This window comes from Parus major, chromosome 8 (genome assembly GCF_001522545.3).
Source record: "Parus major isolate Abel chromosome 8, Parus_major1.1, whole genome shotgun sequence".
Taxonomy (NCBI): domain Eukaryota; kingdom Metazoa; phylum Chordata; class Aves; order Passeriformes; family Paridae; genus Parus; species Parus major.
The window spans coordinates 20,746,751-20,765,561 of record NC_031777.1 but is presented as its reverse complement, the minus strand read 5'-3'; the positions used below and the strand labels follow the sequence as shown (position 1 = coordinate 20,765,561).

At 51.6% G+C, this 18,811-nt stretch overlaps 1 protein-coding gene across 17 annotated transcripts in view; it reads right to left on the bottom strand.

The window, feature by feature from the left end:
* The window catches only part of PTPRF (protein tyrosine phosphatase receptor type F), a 376,909-nt gene that overhangs the window by 10,231 nt on the left and 347,867 nt on the right, over positions 1 to 18,811 (bottom strand). For all 17 annotated transcript variants that reach the window (XM_019007641.2, XM_015636139.3, XM_015636143.3 and 14 more), the window contains 4 exons: positions 16,130 to 16,227; positions 8,225 to 8,348; positions 6,110 to 6,285; positions 108 to 227 (listed from right to left, as the gene is read on the bottom strand). In XM_019007641.2, the coding sequence (XP_018863186.1) occupies positions 108 to 227; positions 6,110 to 6,285; positions 8,225 to 8,348; positions 16,130 to 16,227 (518 nt within the window). The remainder of the gene's footprint in view (positions 1 to 107; positions 228 to 6,109; positions 6,286 to 8,224; positions 8,349 to 16,129; positions 16,228 to 18,811) is intronic.

The window sequence follows — 18,811 nt, the reverse complement described above, 5'->3', positions numbered from 1 at the left end:
CCAAGCCAGGTACAGCCAGAGGCCACTGCCTGTGGACCAGGGAGCACCCTGCAGCATTGGGAAGCATCTCTGCAATATGTGAAGCAGGAGCCCAGCCAGCCCCATACCTTGTACAGCGCAAAGGTGCGAACGGTGTAGGTCGCCAGCTCAACTGTATCCACCAGGGCCACCTGGATCATCCCGTAGGTTTCCATACCCCGGCTCGGCCAGTACTGGTCACACTTTACCTGCAGGGAGGTGAAGAGAGTGAGAGAATGGGTCATCTGCTGGCTGGGGCATCTGGGATGAGGAACAGGGCTCTGCCCTTCAAAGAGTAAAGATAGAAATTAGTCGTTGTGCATTAGTCATTGTGCAATCTCTAAAAATCCAGATTTCCTTCCCCAGAGTGTCCCAAAAGGAAAGGCAAAAAGACAGCACCCCCTGGACCCCTTTCCATAAGTCTCAGAATCACAAGAATATTCTGAGTTAAAGTGACCCACAAGGATTTCAAGTCCAACTCTCAAGTGAATGGCCCATATGGGAATTGAACCCACGATCTTGATGTTATTAGCACCATGCTCTGACCAACTGAGCTGATCTCGATGACTCATTGAAAGAGGGATTTTCTTTTTCACCTGCAGCCATGAGTGGAAATGGCAAAGTGGGCCAGACCACCAGACAGAGCAGCAAGAGCAACACCAGATACCAAGACAGTGAACATCAATTTCTAGCAGTGATTTGTGCCTGCTGTAGCTCTTCTCTGTCTCCTGTTCAGTGAGATGGGCATCTTTGGGGCTTCACTTGAGCAACTCCCTGCCTGAGCTCCACCTGGATGAAGAGAAGGTTAGCAGCTATGTGTTGATGGGAAAAGAGCTAGAGCAGTAGGGAAGAGGAAATGGTGGTTTCTGTGGGCACAGCTCTAGTGAAAGGGCAGCTGAGGTGAATGAGATGCAGCCTGTATCACCCAGCTATGCCAGCTTGGTGTCCATGACTCACACCTGTGGCAGGACAGAGCTGAATCCAGCACAGTATACAGCAACTCAGCAATAGGCACTACCTTTCCATAACATCCATAGTCCCCAGGGTGCCCCTGCCAGCATGGCCTTGTGCAGCAATCTACCCTGAAGACAGGTGGGACACAGCCCATGCCAGGGCTCCAGCCTGGATGCTGTAACCACCCTCTCTGCACTTGCTGTAGGCTTGAGTGCATTGAGCATCACCCAGAGACACCAACCTGCCCCTGTGGCAGGTGGCATGTCCCTGAAAATCTGTATCTCCCAAGTGTTTCAAAATGGCTCTGCAAGGAACAGACGCCAGCTCAGACACAGACACATCTTATTCTCCCTCTGCAAGAAGACACAGACTGTGGCCAAACTATCCCTTCAGCCCCTTCCTGCAGGCAGGACTGTCCCATCATGAAAACACTGCTGCTCCCTAGAAATCTCCTGCCCTGCATCATCCTTATCACCCCCTTCCAACTCTGAAGCCAGAGTGCTTTTAGCTATTGGTCACAGCTTTTGTTGCATCCCACTTGGCAGACAGCCAAACACATCCCCAGGGGCCCATCTCTCTGCTCCCTTCACATTCCTCCCTGCTCACATGCTGCTGCTCTCCTCCTCCTCCTCTTCACAGCTCAGTGTTTGTAAACTACTCCTCCAGGTTTTTTTTTCTGTGAAGCTCCAAGCTCCTTATTTAATTGGTACTCTTAGCATCCCTGTTTCTTTTGGTACCTGGCTGCCCCACCCTACAGAGCCACAGTGCCTGGCTGACAGGAGGAAGACTTCATTCCCACCCATGTGCACCACACCGAAAATGGTTTTCCACCCTAGGAGAGAGGAGTGAATGGAAGATCATCTGTGTTTGTCAAGGAATAGTAAACTTAATTATTAGCAGAACGTGTTTACAGGGGAATGTGTGGGAAGGGAAACAATGAGCTTAATTAGGAATCAATGAAGTTCTGCCTTTTAATTGAAACCACTTGCAACTGGGTGGGGTTTGTGAGAGCTAAGAGCCCTCATCCTGCACTCTGGCTCTGGAGTGCAGCAACCTGGAGTCAGAGATGCATCTCTCTCTGCTTTTTGGGTTCCCCTTTCAGTAAGGGCTGCCCTGGCAGAAGTGCCTGGAGCAAGGCTGCCTAATGGGGTACTGCAGGTGCCTGTGCAAGAAGAGCAAGCTCTGCTGCCTCCTGCCTAGGCTTTCCTGCTGTGCTGCCCTGAATCTGTGACTACATGGCAGGCCCTGCAAAAATCTCAGGATTCTTCTTCCTCGCTTGGCACAGAGCATTTGATGCTGACTGGCTGCAGCACCAGCAACTTGGAGGTCACAAATGTTATTTCACAGCTAAACTGATCCCATACTCATGAGTGGGTGGCAGCTGCAGGCTGTCTCCATGAGTCCTGAGTTTGTCTTGCCTGGTTTGGGGATGATGTGACCCTCTCTAAGGGAGAGGAGAGTAGCATGGCATCCTGCAAATGCTGGGGACAGCTGCTTGCTGTAGCTTGCAGGGGATATTTCAGGGGAACAGCACAGCCTGTGCCTGAGCCTACACCTCAGGGACAGCAGTCCCCTCCTGCCACCCACATGCTGCAGGGCTGTGTAGCTGAGCACAAAACAAACTTCAGAGGAGTTTCCTGTGTGGGATAATAGCAATGCCTGGGCTGGTAATTGAAAATTATTTATTCATGACCAGATAAGAGTCAGTCACATTTTCTGCCAAATTTACCCATAATGTTTATGCCCCATTTTCAAGCTCTGTAAATTTTATGCTGAAGCCGATGCACTGTGGCACTAAAGCAGATAAGAGATGTTTTCTTCTGGCAGTGCTTGTTTCTCATTAACTTAAGGAGCACAGTAATGTCCTGAACAGCCATTTATTGCAGCTTTGCTGAGTGGCTCCTGTCCTTCCCCTTTGATGCCCTGAGCCCAAGAGCAGCCAGGTACCTCTCTTCAACTTGAGAGCTGTGCTCTGCTCCCAGCCCTGCTCACACGCTCCAGATGGCACTGCTGTCAGCAAGAGGGCTGGAGCATGATGTGGCTGCCAGGCTTCTCTTCCCCAGGGCCCTTGAGTACCAGCCTCTTCACACCCCTTCCTGGGGACATGAAATGCCAGGGGAGATCACACCCCAGAGACTGCAGCTTGGTGCTCTGGGCTGGAACAGAACAAGCCACAGCACTGCTCTGGGAGACCTCACTCTGCCAGGCTCTTGGGGATAGCCCAGGGTAGGAGAAATCCTGCTTTAATACCTCTCTCCTGGCAACACAGCCCGGCAGGGACTCACCATGCTCGCAGCTTCGGGAAAGCTAATCTACAATGTGTGTTTCTGAACTGCCACCAAATGATTCTGAAACTGATTGTAAAGCTTTGAAGGCAGCTAAATTGCACAATCCAGCCATTTCTATCCTTTATGTGCTTCTTACTTTGTGAAAACATGAAAAAGGGAGGATGATTTAGACCATCAAGCCAGCTGAAATTGCAGACCATAAAAGCTGATGCTCTTTAAAGATTTTTTTTTTCCCTCTGCAGCTCAGGAACCCTTTAAAGCAGTGTCACCCCCACAGGGCTGCCAAGCTGCTGCTGGTCCCGGCTGGCTTATCACAGCACTGCCGAGGGTGACCTGGGGAGCTCGCCTGGAAAGGCAGCAGAGCCTGCTCTGCACCGGGCAGCTCGCCATGAGGCCTTGCTACCCACCCCAGGCTCTGCAGCTGGAGAGACAGTCCTGTGCTTGTGCCAAAGCCCCTGGGCAAGGGGACTTTCAAGCAAGGTCACCCTTGGGTAATGCTGTGATGCCATGTGACTGCCTGGAGCAGTGTTGTCCCACAGCAGCATGAGCATCAGCAGGCAGCAATGCTGCAGGGACCCAAGAGGTTATACCAGATGAAGTTTGAAGGCTCTGGAGTGGAATGAACCGCAAAGCAGTGACTCATGCTAGAAGTTTGGAGCAATGGGGAATGACTGGGATTATTTTTGGGACCCAAAAAGGTGTGTTCCAAGAGAGCTCTAGCCATCACCAGAAGGGCATGAGGAAAAGCAGAGCAGGAAGGTGGCTAAAAGCCGTCTTGCCTTGGAAGATGCTGAAAAAGACAACAAAAAAACCTCAGAGAAAATAATCTCCTGGAAGTCCACACTGCAGCTCCTCACCAGAACCCTGCTGTGAGAGAATGCCCTGAGACACCTACAGGGTACAGCAAACACATCGAGGGAAGTACTTGCTGTGGATCACTGGTTCAACTCAGGAGTAACCAGGCTTCTCCACTGCCCCTCCTGGCAACCTGCCTCTCTCTCCCACAGTGCCAGAGAAAACTGCCCACTTCTCATTAGTGCTGGGGATGTGCCAAAGAGGCAGCAGGACATGGGCAGGCAGTGTCAGGGAGCAAATGCAGGGGTCTGGGTCTGGTCAGGTCAGCCTAGAGCCCCTGAGCAGAGTGCCCAATCAGGCAGGCTGCCTGAGATTCTGTGAGGGCTCTGATCACCTCTTGCCCATAATAAGGATTCACAATGTCACCAAAAGCCTGACCACACACACTGTGTTTGGGAGAGAAACCAATACTGCAGAATGATAGGATGAGGTGTGTTGTGGGGAGATAATGCACAGCTCAGCAGAACAGACGACTCAGGCAAAGACAAGTCCCTCTGGGGACAAAGAAAACCTGTTATCTTCAAGAAACATGCACCTTGGAGTGCTTTGCCATAACTAAGAAGCCCAGAAGTTAAGTGAGTCAAGATTCCAGGTATGGATTTATTTGGCAACCCAGAAGGGCTTTTCCATGTTCTTCAAATATATGCTCCATCATTGAAATGTGAAGGCACAGAGAAGTCCCCATACAACCCTCAGCTGCAGAGCGCAATTGATCAGAAGCTTCTGATTTTGACTAGCCTGTGTGCCAAGCTGTGAGCCACAGGGCAGGTCAGAATCATTTCCCTGCTTGGGCTGTGTGGGTGACAGTGGCCACTGCAGAGCAGGCAGGGCTCTGCAGCAGGAAGCTCAGTGCAAAACTGGGGTTGGATCTCTAGAGACAGCTCATCCCAAAGGAATGCTTTTTCCCTGCAGGCTGTAGGGCATTTGAAGAGCCCAGGAAACCCATCAACAACGCCTGTTTTTTGTACATTAGGAAAAGCAGATCTGTTTTGCCATGGTGATTGGTGGTTTCAGCCACTTCCTCACAGTAAGGGTGGGCTGGGACACCCCTTCTAAGTGCTAAAGTGCTAAAGCTTTGAAAAGGAGGGAGAGCATGTGGGCAAAAGTTTTAACTAAACCCAAACTTGACCGTTTCTGCTTCTCAAGAATGAGCTTATTGGGCTAAAAATAATCAGTGCTTCACAGCTTGAGTGCACAAGCCCCTTCTGCTGTTGGCATGGCAACACTAAAATATTCTGCTAGTACAAACGTTCACCACACAAATTTTACTTTTAGGAACAAACTGAATCATGAGAGGCAGAAGCTTCCTCCTCCTTGGGCAGGCTTTGCCCGAAGGGTGCATCTGGGCACAGGAGCACTTGGTCACAGCTTACAAACTCCTGCTTCGGGGGCTGAGTATGAACCTCTGTCATGAAAACTGTATCATCTGCAGTGAGGGCTCCCACTCCTTCTCCAACTCATGCCTTCCCCATGGTCTGCAGGCAGCTTTGCATTTATTACATCAGAATATCTAATCCTGGCAGTGTAAGCTGATCATTTATACATGTTGTCATTGGACAAGGCACAAATTAGTCTTGTTATTGCAATGAGACCCTGTCAGCCATTCCCCTGCATTGCCAGAAATGCCAGGTCCCTGTCAGGCTGCCGGTACCCCACAACTACTGCAGCTTCTCAGCTTCTGGGATGGTCCACACTCCCCATCTCAGAGCTTTCCTTTCCCCCTTTAATGCGAGTGATGTGGGCAGGACAGGATGGGTGCACATGCAGACATGCAAGCAGAACAGAGGTAAATGAGCAGGCCAGCAACAGGAGGTTGTGCCACCCTTTTGCCCCACAGGGATATGTTTACAAGGCATTTGTTGCTGGGCAGCATGAAGCAGTGAGCCACATCACTGGAACTGCCTCTCCCCAGGTGCCCTTATGCTGTGAAGTGCTCCCATTCCTCTTTTCTGCCCCCCAACAGCTCCAGAAAAGAGAGAAAGCACACACTATACCCTGGACTTCTCCTCCAGCCTGGTCATCATGACTATAGTTGCTGTTTTCTGTTCCCACACCATCCTCCAAAAGTCACTGAGGGTTTCTGGCAGCGGTCCCTGTGTGGCGATGTAGGCGTTCTGCTTCCGATATCCATCAATGTAATTGGCATTGATGTAATCACTGCCTGGGACTCCTGAAAAGGAGAAAGAGGGCAAGTTACTGGGGTAAGTCCACAACCATGTACCTACTGCTCTGCTGGGCCCTGCAGGCAGGAGAAGAGGCTGGCTTGTTCACAAGGCTCTTGACAAGTCTCCTTTATGGGGTGATGTCAGGATCTCTCCCAGGAATCCTGCAAAGGACAGGGATGGTGCCTGAGAAAAGAAGAACCCTTTGTAACTCCCACATTAATGCAACAAGCAGGCAACACCAAAGCAGAGAGACAGCTGCCACACGCACACAAAGGAAAATTCACAGGCAGGAATATTAAGGAGCTCATTCGGCCCCAAGCAACTGACTGAAATAATTGTCTTAAATTCACCAGCAATTTGTTATGGTCCTACAGCACCTTTTAAAAATGAGGCTCCTTTATTAGCTTGTCTCTGTTAGCAAGGGATGTCAAGCATGGATGTCCTCCCATCCTTCCTGCAGGGACAACTATCCCTGAGGAGCCAGAGATCTTCCACCACCATTGAAACCCTTCAGTGTGAGACCCCCTCTGCTGCCTGCTGGCAGGGGCTGCTCCAGCCCCCACGAGGCCTCCTCCACTTTAAGGAAAGGAATTTTTCGTAAAGGCCTTTAAAATGCAAACACGGTTACTAAAATAAATTCGGCAAAGCAGAGGCCTGAGGCTGTTTTCAAACCCTGCTCAGCATGGGCTGCCCAGGCTGCAGGGAGAGAAAGCAGCAGGAATCTCATTGTCTCCCTAGGAGAGAGCATCTGCATTTCACTAGAGGAAGGAAATAAAGCTGGGGGTCACCCCTCATCCTTTTGTCCTGGGGAAAATTCTACAGGTCTATTCTACAGGTCTCAGCAGTCTCCAGCAGACACAATGTGCTGGCAGCTCTGGGGGAGTGGCAGCAGCTGGAGTGCAGTGCTTCACTCCCTTGGCATGGGCGGCACGGACCTGGCAGAGTGCTTCGGGAACAGTTCCCGGGAAGTGCTCTTTACTTACAGCAACTGAGTCAGGCTGGAAAACAGGGATTCCCCCACGTGCTCACCCCACAGCTGTTTGCAAGGGCTTGCCCATGAGCAGACATGCCAGACTTTCACATAGCTGCTGCTGCTGCTTAACAGGGCTTGCTGTGAGGGACAGGTTGGCCCCCTCTCCTCTTGAAGAGGATTAATAGCACATTACCATTAGAAAAGGCTTTTCCATCTCCCAAAACAGGATGACAGTGACTGTAGGGCCACCTGTGTGCAAAGCCAGGCCACAGTTCCTTCCCCAAGAAGGGGTGCATATGAATTAGCTGTATCTTCCTCATCCTTCACCAGTGGGCTCAGATCTGGGTGTGCAGAGTTGGGTGCTGATTTATAAAACAAGGGGAATGGGTGAGCCTGGGCTGTAGCTCCTCTGTGTACAAGAGGACTAGAAACATGTATTAGTCCTAACTCCAGGGATCTGGGGCTGGTTCTTGGAGCCATGGGGGCAGTGCTATAGACACCAGGGTCTGATGCTCCCATGGAGGACAGGGATGTGTGGAGTCTGATGTCCCAGAGGAAGGAGCACCACTCATAGTGCACTGCTCTGGGCACTTAGTTGGGACCATATACTGACAAGTCCCAGAGAAAGATACTGACCCTACAATTGTGTTGGGACAGAGGGTGGCAGTGGCACTACTAGTGCCATATTTCACCATGTACCAAGGAAGGCAGCTGAAGTCAGAGAGGACAGTGGGAAAGGAGGCTGCTGGGACAAACATGTTTGCTGCCAGCAGTACTAGGAAGCAACCACACAGAACACACTTCTCTGAGGACACTGGGGAAGTGTCTCTTCTGGCCAGCTAGAACACACATTTGATCATGCTGATGGTTAGTGTTTGTCCCTGCTCAGCTTAGAACACAGAAAAAGATGGGTCTCCTTGCTACAGTCAGGTTCAGCTGCTTAATGGGGTACCCACTCCAGTTACTCTTACCATCAATGGAAGTCAGGATGACACGTGAGTGGTCATAGGCTATCACGTTTGCATAGCGGTTTTTCGGTTTATTCACTTCCAGGTTGGAGTTCTCCCACGTGAACTGCTGCCCAGGATCAATGGACTGTGGTGAGAAAGACAAGGAAGGAATTAGTAGTGGTTACAGCACATTGAGGTGCTGCAGCACAGGGGTTTCAGTCAGGAAATCTGCATTGCCCTGCACACCTCTCTCCAGGCCAGACACAGCTTCCATGGGTGTCCACGGCAGTAGCGTCAAGCCAGACCACACCAAAAAACATTTTCCAGTGGAACGTGCATCCCACGATCTGCAGGCAAAGCAGTTCCTCACAGGGGCAGCCTGCTGCAGATGAGCCTTCATCTCTTCTGCTGTGTGTTCATCCTTTCCTCTGGAGCTACCCATCAGCAGAAATTTGGTCTTCTGCCAAGATTCCAGAAAGACCTGACTGTGCAGATCTTGACCTAGCAGTTTTATTAGCTGTTGAACTACAGTCTCTTGAAATATAGCAAGCCCTGGGTGTCTTGTGCCCAGGAGCCTTTGGTATTAGTGTCCTGCAAGACAGCCTATGAGCTTTTTCCAGGGAATAGTCATGAAAATTAATAGGTTACTATCCACTGCTCCAGCTACTTATGCAATGTAAACACCTCTCATTAGAGTTAATAGAGTGACAAGAAACTATAAACCTGGAGAAGAGACGTGGTTATAAATCTTGGCCTGCACACTATGCAACAGTCTGAAAGGCACACATCCCACTCCCACCGTCCCTTGCACACCCAGTGCTTCCTCCATGAGCCATATGCTGGTGCACCCAGTCCATGGCTGCTCCATGCCCAGGCAGCCTCTTCCCAAAGCCTTCTTTATTGTCTCAGTCCATCCACAAAGCAAGGTGAACAACGACCATCCCTAAAGCATCCCTCAGAGATGGGATGGTCTTGTTGTCTGAGAGACACATGAGACACACAGGTAAGACAACTGCCTCATGCAGGGACTTACTCTGCACATGGCAGCCCTGGGAAAGCTGAGGGCAAGCAGCTAAAGCAGAAATCAATAATCCCATGAATCCCCTTTCCCCTCAAATTAACAACACTGTCAAAACCTTCTTAAAATCTTGCTCCAGCTCTGAAACTCTGCTGGCCCACAGACAAAAACACTGGGGAAATAGGTAAAAGGAAGCACTGCACACTGTGCTCCCTGCAGGCATCTGCGTTCATCGCTTGGCAGAGCAGCGTCAGAAGGTTTTTCAGGCAGTGAAATGCCTGTCTGTCAGTTCTGGATCAGCTGTGAGCAAAAGGCTGAGGTGGGAAGCACAGCTCCCTGACTGGGCTGACATGAACAGCTCTCATGGTCCCTCTGCTCAGTTCCACCAACCACCAGCTGTGCAAAAAGCGACACCCATAGACTGTCCCCTCTGCTCCAGTGCTGTGCCAGGTGGCAGCTGTCTGTCCCCAGGTGTGGCCCAGGCTGCCTGCAGGTAGAGGAGCCAGTACTGATGAAAACTCACAGGAGGATGTGACATCACAGAGATGCTAATAGGTAGTTTGGGAAATGTAGGATGTAAATAGACACTACCTACAGAAAACCTGTAATTTTCTATTATCAGTGTAATAAGCAAGCAGCCACTGTGCTCAGAGATGCTGCAGCCAGGATGGTGGGAGTGGAGCCTGCAAGCACCACTTCTGGCTGCAAACCCAGTGGCCTGGCTGCCACAGGCCTTGCACTCTCCTCTGCTCAGGCAGAGAGACATCTCAGCACAGCTCAGAGGTCTCCAGGGCACTTTTTTACATTCAGGCACCTGTATTTTGCTTTCAGAATAGGCTGCTCAGGGGATCAGGTCGTTGGATGCTCCCCACTCTCAGCTGCGTGGCAGGGAAGACTCCTGCCCACCCATGGTGGGCCTGAACTGCACAAGGGGAATGAAGAAATGATCAAAGATATGAAAAAATAAGAGGAATATAATATGAAAGTACTTTATGGTTTGGAGCAGAGATAAGTAAGAAGGGTTTTGACATCAGTCTGATCAATATGGAGCACACTGAAGGAGAAACACAAATAGACAAATTAACAAGGAAAATATGGACCCACCAATGCCTATTAGAAACATAAATAACACCTGTTTTTCCGAAAGGTGGCCTTAGTCTGCACAGACAGCCCATGCAGTCTCAGCTCCACAACTAGCTGGTGGTGAAGCTGAGACTGGCTCTGACAGTATCAGTGAGCATCTTCTTTCTGTGAAGAAGCAACGCAAGAAAGCACCAGCTGTAATTGCACTCTGTGAACACTCTCTTTGGGCACAGGTGGGTGCTGGAGTCCTACCCCTGCAGCAGAGGTAAGCAGAGCTCAGTGCAGTTGTTCACACTCAATCTATGCTGCAAATCATTGCCAAAAGGCTGCAGGGCTGACCCAGCTGTGGGTGCAGAGTGCTTTGCACAGCAAGTCTGTGTCCTGCCACAGCAGAGGAAAGGGTTATTTCCTGGGGGAGGACAAGGCTGCCAAGAGCCCCCAGAATGTAGGAGGAGCATCAAGGTGTTGCCATTAGGGTTAAGAGCTTTGATGTACAATGAGTATGTGCAGAAATGGTCTAATCATCATCAGCCTCTTAAGAGGGCAAACAGGTGAGAAAGTCAGAACTAATACAGCACCTGAGTGCAAAGAGGCTCTAATTAAATACTCCTGCAAATTAGTGACTCATTTAGAAGTAAAATGATTTAATTTAAACTCTGGTGATGAATTAATGTACACCTGTTCCCCCCCCTTAAGGCAAACAAATGAGTAAATAAATGGGAGGATGATGGGCTACTTGGAGGGAGTTGGAGCCCTTACATGCAGTAGTGGTTGGCAACTCTTGTCCCATCTCTACACAATGCTCTGCAGCTCCTGTGTGCAGTAGCACTGCCTCATCTCTCCACCTTGCTCCACAACTACCCTGGCACTAGGAGTCTGTTCCTGTTTCTTTCTGGGGCTCATGGGAATCACTGCTTCGTCCCAAAACTTTATCAGAGTAACACTTCCTAGAAAGCAGAAGGGCTGGGAAATTGGAAGGAAATGAGCCAGAAGCAAACTTAAAAGCACCATGACTTTTACTTTGCTTTGAAATGATGCTGTAAGACAGCAAGTGCAAATTAAGAAAAAGCCCAATTAGTAAAACTCCTCCTTCCCAGCATGGAAGTGCAAGGAACGACTTCACCAAAGCAGTTCAGGGATCCCTGCTGCTACTGCCATAAAGACAGAGTCAGACCATTGAAAAAGGATTGGAAAAAGGCTCTTTCCTCAACAGACACTAGAGCACTTTACAAATGCCTTGAAAACATCCCTGAGTGCCAGTTTGACTCTCAGGTACAGTCACCTCGGGCTTGCTGCTCCCCTTCCTTAGAGCAGTTCCAAAATCCCTCTGCATGCAGAGGTCCTGCTGCTGCCTCTGCTGCTGGCAGGCGTGGAGAGCCCAGGCAGGTGGTACCCTGGGGCAGCACGGCAGCTCAGAGAGCTGCACAAGGGCATGGGGACAGGAAGATGCTCAGGCAGTGAGTGCATCCTGTCCTCCTGTGAAATCAACCACATTAGCAGGAGCATTGACCACTGTCAATCTGCGCAGCGCCTCAAATGAGGACATAATGTGCTTCTGAATCAATTGCTGGCAGCACTTCAGCCTTATTATTCTTATTACCGGAACGTGAGCGCCGTGTGCCTGCCAGGTGGTTTCCCAATGAGACATCAAACCCATGGCAAGCCCATTAAACCAAGGCTCCCTGGTGTTACCCAGATCCTGGGCCCAGCACCTCCTGGGCTCACTGGTCCCAGGGACCCAAGCATCTTTCCTGCTACCCACCTGCCTTGCCAGGGCTGCAGGCACAGGAGATGCAGTGTCCTCAGTGGCTTTATGGGAAATGTAAGGGTTTGGGCAAACCATCAGTGTTTCTCTCCACAGAAAATGGTGAGGAAAGGTCTGCAGCATCCTTACCACACTAGGAAGCAGGAGCACAGTCAAATCTCATACACAACCTAAAGATTACTACCAACTAATGTGCCAGGCATGCCACACTGGCAGGCTCTCATCACCTGCTCTGCTCTGCCCCTGTGGGGCCACACATGCTGGACATGCTGGATGGACTGTACATGAGGGGCAATAGCCACGAGTTGCAGTTTCAAAAGGAGTAAGGAAAAAATCTTCCCCTGGGAAGGCGATGCAGGATGTAGCAGCACTACAAGAGAGCAGGAACCAGCGCTGGTTGGAGCCAGCCTGTCATGCGTTTGCTAACAGCACCACAGGGGACAGCAATGCTCAGCTTGCTGGATCCCACGGCGAGAGTGTGAGATGTGGTGCGTGTGTGCCAAGCAGCTTGTCCCAGGGCAGGTACTGCTGCACCGTCCGTGGGCAGGATCCTGTCCCAGGAGCACAGGATCCTGGCCCGGGAGCACAGGATCCTGGCCCGGGAGCACAGGATCCTGGCCCGGGTGCACAGGATCCTGGCCCGGGAGCACAGGATCCTGGCCCGGGAGCACAGGATCCTGGCCCGGGAGCACAGGCTGCAGTGTGGGAAGGTGCCCACAGGAGGAGCTCCAACATCAGCGACAGCGCCTGCCACCACCTCCAATCCACACTCAGGGAGCTCAGCCTTCCTTCTACTTAATTCCATTAATCCCACACTGTAAATTCGCTGTACTTTCACTGTACACTAAAAATGAAATACTTTCCCGGTGCAGGCAGGCCAGAAGCAGCTGCCAGTCCCTTGTGCCTGCTCCCCAGCTTGCTGCCTGCCTGTACAGCGTGGTGGGGCCGCGCTCTGCCCCGTTCCAGAGCAGATGGCAGCAGTGAACTGTGCCTGCAGACGGCTCAGCTCCCAGCAACTGCATCTCAGCCTGTCCTGCTGCACCAGGGGTGCCAGGAGGTACAGCTGGGATGGCTCCCGGGTGCAGGGGGTGAGGGCTAACCCGCAGCTCATGAGCCTGCTCACACTGCAGCCAGCCCATAGCTTGCTGGCTTTGTCACACGGGCTGCGTGGCCACACGGGCTGCAAACTGGTGTGAGCAATATCATTTGTTCTCTGACCTGTGAGAATGGGGGTCAGACGCCTGTGAGAAATCTCTGCCACCCTTCCTATCCCCTTCCCAGGCATGTGGGGAGGTGCTGACAGGTCTTGTTTCATGTCACCTGTGTCTAGGTTACCCTGCTATTGCTTGCACAGCCAAGGCAAGCGCCAGACTGATGGCTCCAGGCCAGCTGGCCTCAGTGGTTAAAAGTGCTGTTAAATATTTGCTCTCTGCCTGTGGTGACACTGCTCCTGGAATGTGAGCCATCTATAAACAGCCCTGCACCCCACAGAGATGTTAGGCTGACAGGCTGCTCTACAAAAACACTTAAAATGCAACCATTTCAAAGCACAATCAAACAGCAAATGGGCCTTGGGGGTTCACCTGCCATGCCTTCCTCCCTCGTGTCTCCCTGCTCAGCTGTGCTATGGCCATTCTGGCAGCACCATTATACCATGGGGAACAGGGCTGGGGCCTTCACTTCCCAAAGTGCTGGGTCACCATTCAGCTCTATGTAAGGTCTGGGGCTCAACGAGCCCCAGGGCGAGCACTGGGACTGTATCAATGCTTACTGCAAATGCAAGCCTGTGCTGAGGTGTGGTTCCTGTCTCAGGCTCCCACAGGGGCTGCACAGCCTGCTCCCCTCCCACCTCCGCTATTTCCACATCCACTCTGCAGATTTCCTTAGTCAGCAGCGCACACCACGCCTATCCTGCCCTGCAGCCCTCCTATCCAAGAGAGCTGTTGCCCTGCCAAACCCACACATACAGGGACCAGGATGAGAGCAGACCCGCTGCCACAGCAATCCTGCAGAGGCAGCTGCTGTTCTCTTCACACTCAGTCCAGGATTCTTCTCACTGGCACTTCAAATGGGAAATGATTGCATTGATCCCCACATGCCAACAAGGTGCAACCCCTTCTACTTTTGGGTCCATCCTAGTGTCAAACACTGTACAAGCCTGTCATGTTCAGCAATTTCAAGATGATGAGGAGTCAAACACAGCAGAATCCAGGGGAAAAAAATTACGTGCAACAATCAGCTACTTAATAGCTGCTTCAACATGAGAAGTACAACTGATTGGTGCTCTCAACCAGCCATGATATTCTAAAGAATGAGAAATGAGAAGAGAGAGGCTCATGAAAGTGGCTAAGAGAATTTACTTAATGCTCATTTTTTCAAAAACAGTTCCCACAGCTCAGTATTATGCTGCAGGCTCTACTGAGCACAGGCCTAGTGTGAGGGTGGGAGTGCAGAGACACTGGATCCTGCTGAATTCCCACTGTGCAGCAGAGCCACAGCCTGCCTGAAGCAGAGTGGACAGCCCTCCTTAACATTTCACTTGGACTGGTAACAAAAAGCCCAAGGCTGACAGATATGACTGCACACTTTGGCTCCACTGGCAGGACATACATGAACACACAAGTAATTGCAAGGGAAGCACATTACTCCTTTAAACATTTCCCAAGTCACAATGTAATGCTGCATCTCATCTCTCTGGTTCAGACAGTACATGCAGAGGGATGCCAAGACCCTCCACCTGGCATCCCAAAGCAAAAAAAGAGCTCTGCGCCTTCCTCAGATACACACTTTGAACTAGCTGGAATTCGTCCCTTACCATCTCAACACAGAGATCTGCTTTCCCTTTCCTGGCATATATAATCCTACCTTGTGGGCAAATGCTCTGATCTCATCTCATAAATCAGTGTAGGTACAGTGCAGGAAGGGGTGGCCACAGGCACAGGTAGATAACAATTCAAACAGAAGTGATAACACATGCAAAGAACACTTCCCAAATTTATTCCTTCTTTAATACTAGTGGGGGGTTTATTTACAAGTCCCCTGCAGCTCAAGAGGGCTCTGCATATAAGCACAGCAAAAGATCATCCTGCCATTGCTGCTCTCACGGCTGCAGAGGAACTTTTCCCAATTTTAAACAGTTGCAACCTGATCATGCAGCCTGGAGAGTGCCAAAAAAAGTGAGGTAGCCCTAAGGGAGGTCAGCCCCTTCCCCTCCACGGATACATGCCCTTGGCAAATTGCTCTCAGGGGAGGACAGGGCTGGAGGGAGTTGGGCTGTGAGAGGTGTAGCGGAGGGGCTCACCAAACACCCAGCACATGCCTGTGTGTGTGAACAAAGGCAGCATCAGTCGTGGATGCAGACAGTACCTACCCAGGGGCTCCACCAGAGACACAGGTAAGGGTGGGAGTATGATCCAGAAGTGCAGGCAAGTTTGCAGCTCATGACTGCAGGTCACAGGCAGAGAGAGCTCTGTGCAGGGAGGGGAGCTTCGACTACTCCAGAGCAGTGGGACATTAGCAGAGTTTCTATGGGCACTGATGCTGAACAGCAAAGGCTAATGCCAGCACAGTCCAGTAGGAGATTAGATGGGGAAAGCAGGAATGAAAACTCAAAATGCACGTTTGTTGGCATCAGAGGATGGCGCAGAGAGCAAAGCTTTGAACAGAGATGGAAGTGAATGGGCACAGGATACTGCAGACCAAAATACCTCAGCCAACCTGGATGGAGTGCAGCCCTCACAGTGCAGAACAAAGTAATCAGTGGCAGTCCAGGTATGTGGACATGAGCTCCCATTCACTCAGACCATACCCATGGTGGCAGCATGGTAGGCTGCTGTGCATTCTCCTGCAAGTCTTCTCCCTGTACAAGCCATGCTTCAACTGCTCAAGGCAAGTTCCCACCACTGTGGGCTGGCAGGGAGAACTGGCAGGCTCCCAGGCCTGGTGTGGAGACTGGCCACGCAGCATTGCTGCAGGGAAGGCACAGCTCAGCTTTCCCCAGGCCCTCTCTGCTGGGGTCCCAGCCAGCATCACTGTACCCTGCTGCCCGTCCCGCTCTCACCTCGTACTCCTGGGAGAACTTCAGCCCATCGTTGGCCTTGAGCCGCTCGATGTTGTCAGCGAGGTCGGTCACGGGGATGGGGGGGTGGTCACGCATGCCTGCAAGCGAGACAAGGGGAAGGAGGGAGAGGAGAACGGTTACAGCTCTGCATGGCCAAGGAAGGCTCAGCAAGAGCATGTGCAAACCCAGGAGGTGGGTGCGAGGCAGACACGTGTGGTATGTGAAGCGCCGGGCGGGATGGACAGGAAGCTGACGAGCTCACACGGCATGCGGCACACACTCCCGGAGCACGCGGGGCGGTGAACAGAACACAAAGGTGATGTGCAGAATGTGCATGACCGGGTGAGCATGCTCGGACAGTACGGCCACCGGGCACACAGAGCAGGCCACGCAGCGGGCAGGGGCTCGGCCACCCCGGCAGGAACAGGCCGAGGATACGCTGCCACTGTGCTTCCTGAGCTCCCGCATGGGCTGAAGTTGAACACACTGATCCTCTGGCGCTCTCACTGCCAAGGGCTTAGGCTGATCCTCTTGCTTACACCTAACAATGGCATTTGCCACAAAGAAACTCTGCCAGACCTGCAGTGAAACCTCTGCAGTGAATGTGCACAGCTTTATGGGTAGGCGGATGCTGTCACAGTTCCCAGGGCGTTAGAGAAGGATGAGAAGGAGCCCTGTGGAAGAATGGCTGATCCCCTGGTAGGAGCAGCTCTGCCCACAGCTGCCCAACTCCTCAGTGATGCTCCAGAGGCAGAGCTCGCTCCAGGGCCCAAAATCCAGCTCCCTCTGGGCTGGCTCGTGCAAGGCACCATGTGCAGCGATGTGCCCTCCAGCAGCTTCTGGGAGGCTGCTGCAAGCTGGGATGCAGCTCAAGCCATGGCAGAAGTCTTGTCCTAGTTAAACCAGGGATCCAACATCCTGGGCACAACTTGAAGCCCTGCTCAGCAGAAAGGCCTAGAGGAGGGGATTCCACAGATCCCACAAAGGGGGCAGGTACTGTGGGGGTATGCATGTGGGATTGGAAAGAGCCCTCCTGGGGCCCTGGGATTCAGAGCTTAACCATCACAACCTCCTTCTCTGATGCTGAGATGTTGAACTGGCAGAAACGTGATTGTGAAACATGTCATCCATATCCCAAGGCTTGTGACTCCATCGGCTGCTCTGTGGGTTTCCCAGAAACCCCACATGGGTAATGATGATTATTAATAGGCTGAAGCTGTTGACTCACACCCAGGGAGACAGGCTGGAGCACAGCCAGAAGCTTCTCAATTGCTCAGGAGGCTGAACACTGCCACAGATGGCAGTGATGGGCCACTGTGATGAAGTGATGGAGCAGTCCTCAGGCTGGGTACACACATTTTACATGGTGGTGACAAGTCATGAGGTGGTAACATGGACGTGTTACACCTCAGACCTCTGCATAAAACATCTGACATCACTGCACACAGGCAAGACCCGCTCCAACACACACTCATCCTGCCATCGCTTGGCAGTGCAGAGCTATCCATGGATGGCCTGAGAACACACAGACAGGTGGAGAAGGAAATACCCCTATTCTGCCTTGTGCTGAGGTCCTCCTGCAGACGGTCCTGTTTGCCACTTCATTCATCAGGATCCCTGAGGTGGCTAAGCAGGCCCTCAAAGGGACAGAGATGATGCTGGTTTTGGCACAATTTCGTCACTCATGCCAGAACTCTGAGGCTGTAGCTCAGGAGCAGAGTTGTCACTGATGAGCAACTGAATGATGAGAACGGTGTGGGACCAAGACAGAAGTGTGAGGCAGGAAGGAGAAAGAGACTGGAACACAGCCACAGTATGTGCTTCTTCCAACACTGTTATGTGCAAAGTACAGCAGAGCCATGGACCACAGCAGAGCTGCAGACCCTCATCTCTGCTGAGAAACACTAGGTGGTCTCTCCAAACTTGTGTTTTGCCAGCCAGAGAAGTGTTGCAGCAACTAAAGAGCTGCAAAAGCAGGTGGGGAAAAAGAGTTGTTTGGAATCCCGTTATGGTGAACCTAGAAAAACAGCCACTGACAGTGCAGAGCAAGATGGAGATTTGTACACACTGCCAGGACTTCCACAAGCTCTTCCAGTTGGTCTGGCAAGAGGACAGTGAGCTCACCATGAGGCTAGAAGAGCTCAGAGGTCTTGCAATGCCTGCAGGGACGCACATGGCAAAGCCCATGGCTCTGCTCCCAGGGGAAGTATTTATCCTACATACTTCTCCCACTCCTGTGTGCAGACACAGATGCCTTGTACATCCCAGAGCAGCGTGGCCATGTTTTTATGGTTGGTTGAGGATGAACTTGAAGCTCAGAAGACAAGTGATAAGGGGGCACTTTTATCTGCAGATTGGTACTACTTCATCCAAGCTGCTAGAGCAGTAAGTGACTCCTTTGTGCCTGGGATTCTGGCACCAACACTGTGAAGGAGACCAGATGCAGGCAGTCCAGAGACCATCATGTGCTCTGCCTAAGTCTATGACAGGTGACCCAGCCTAGGGAAACCAATCTGCCCGAGGTAGGAAGAGAGTGTGTTCAACCACTGAAGAGCACCCTTCAATTTGTCCATTTAGGGTTTTTAGCTGGTCACTCCCTCCAGAATGGTGAAGGTTATGAGCCCCCATGCAGGGCCAGCTGCAGGCTGGGCACCATGGCAGAGCCTGGCCTACCACTCCTAG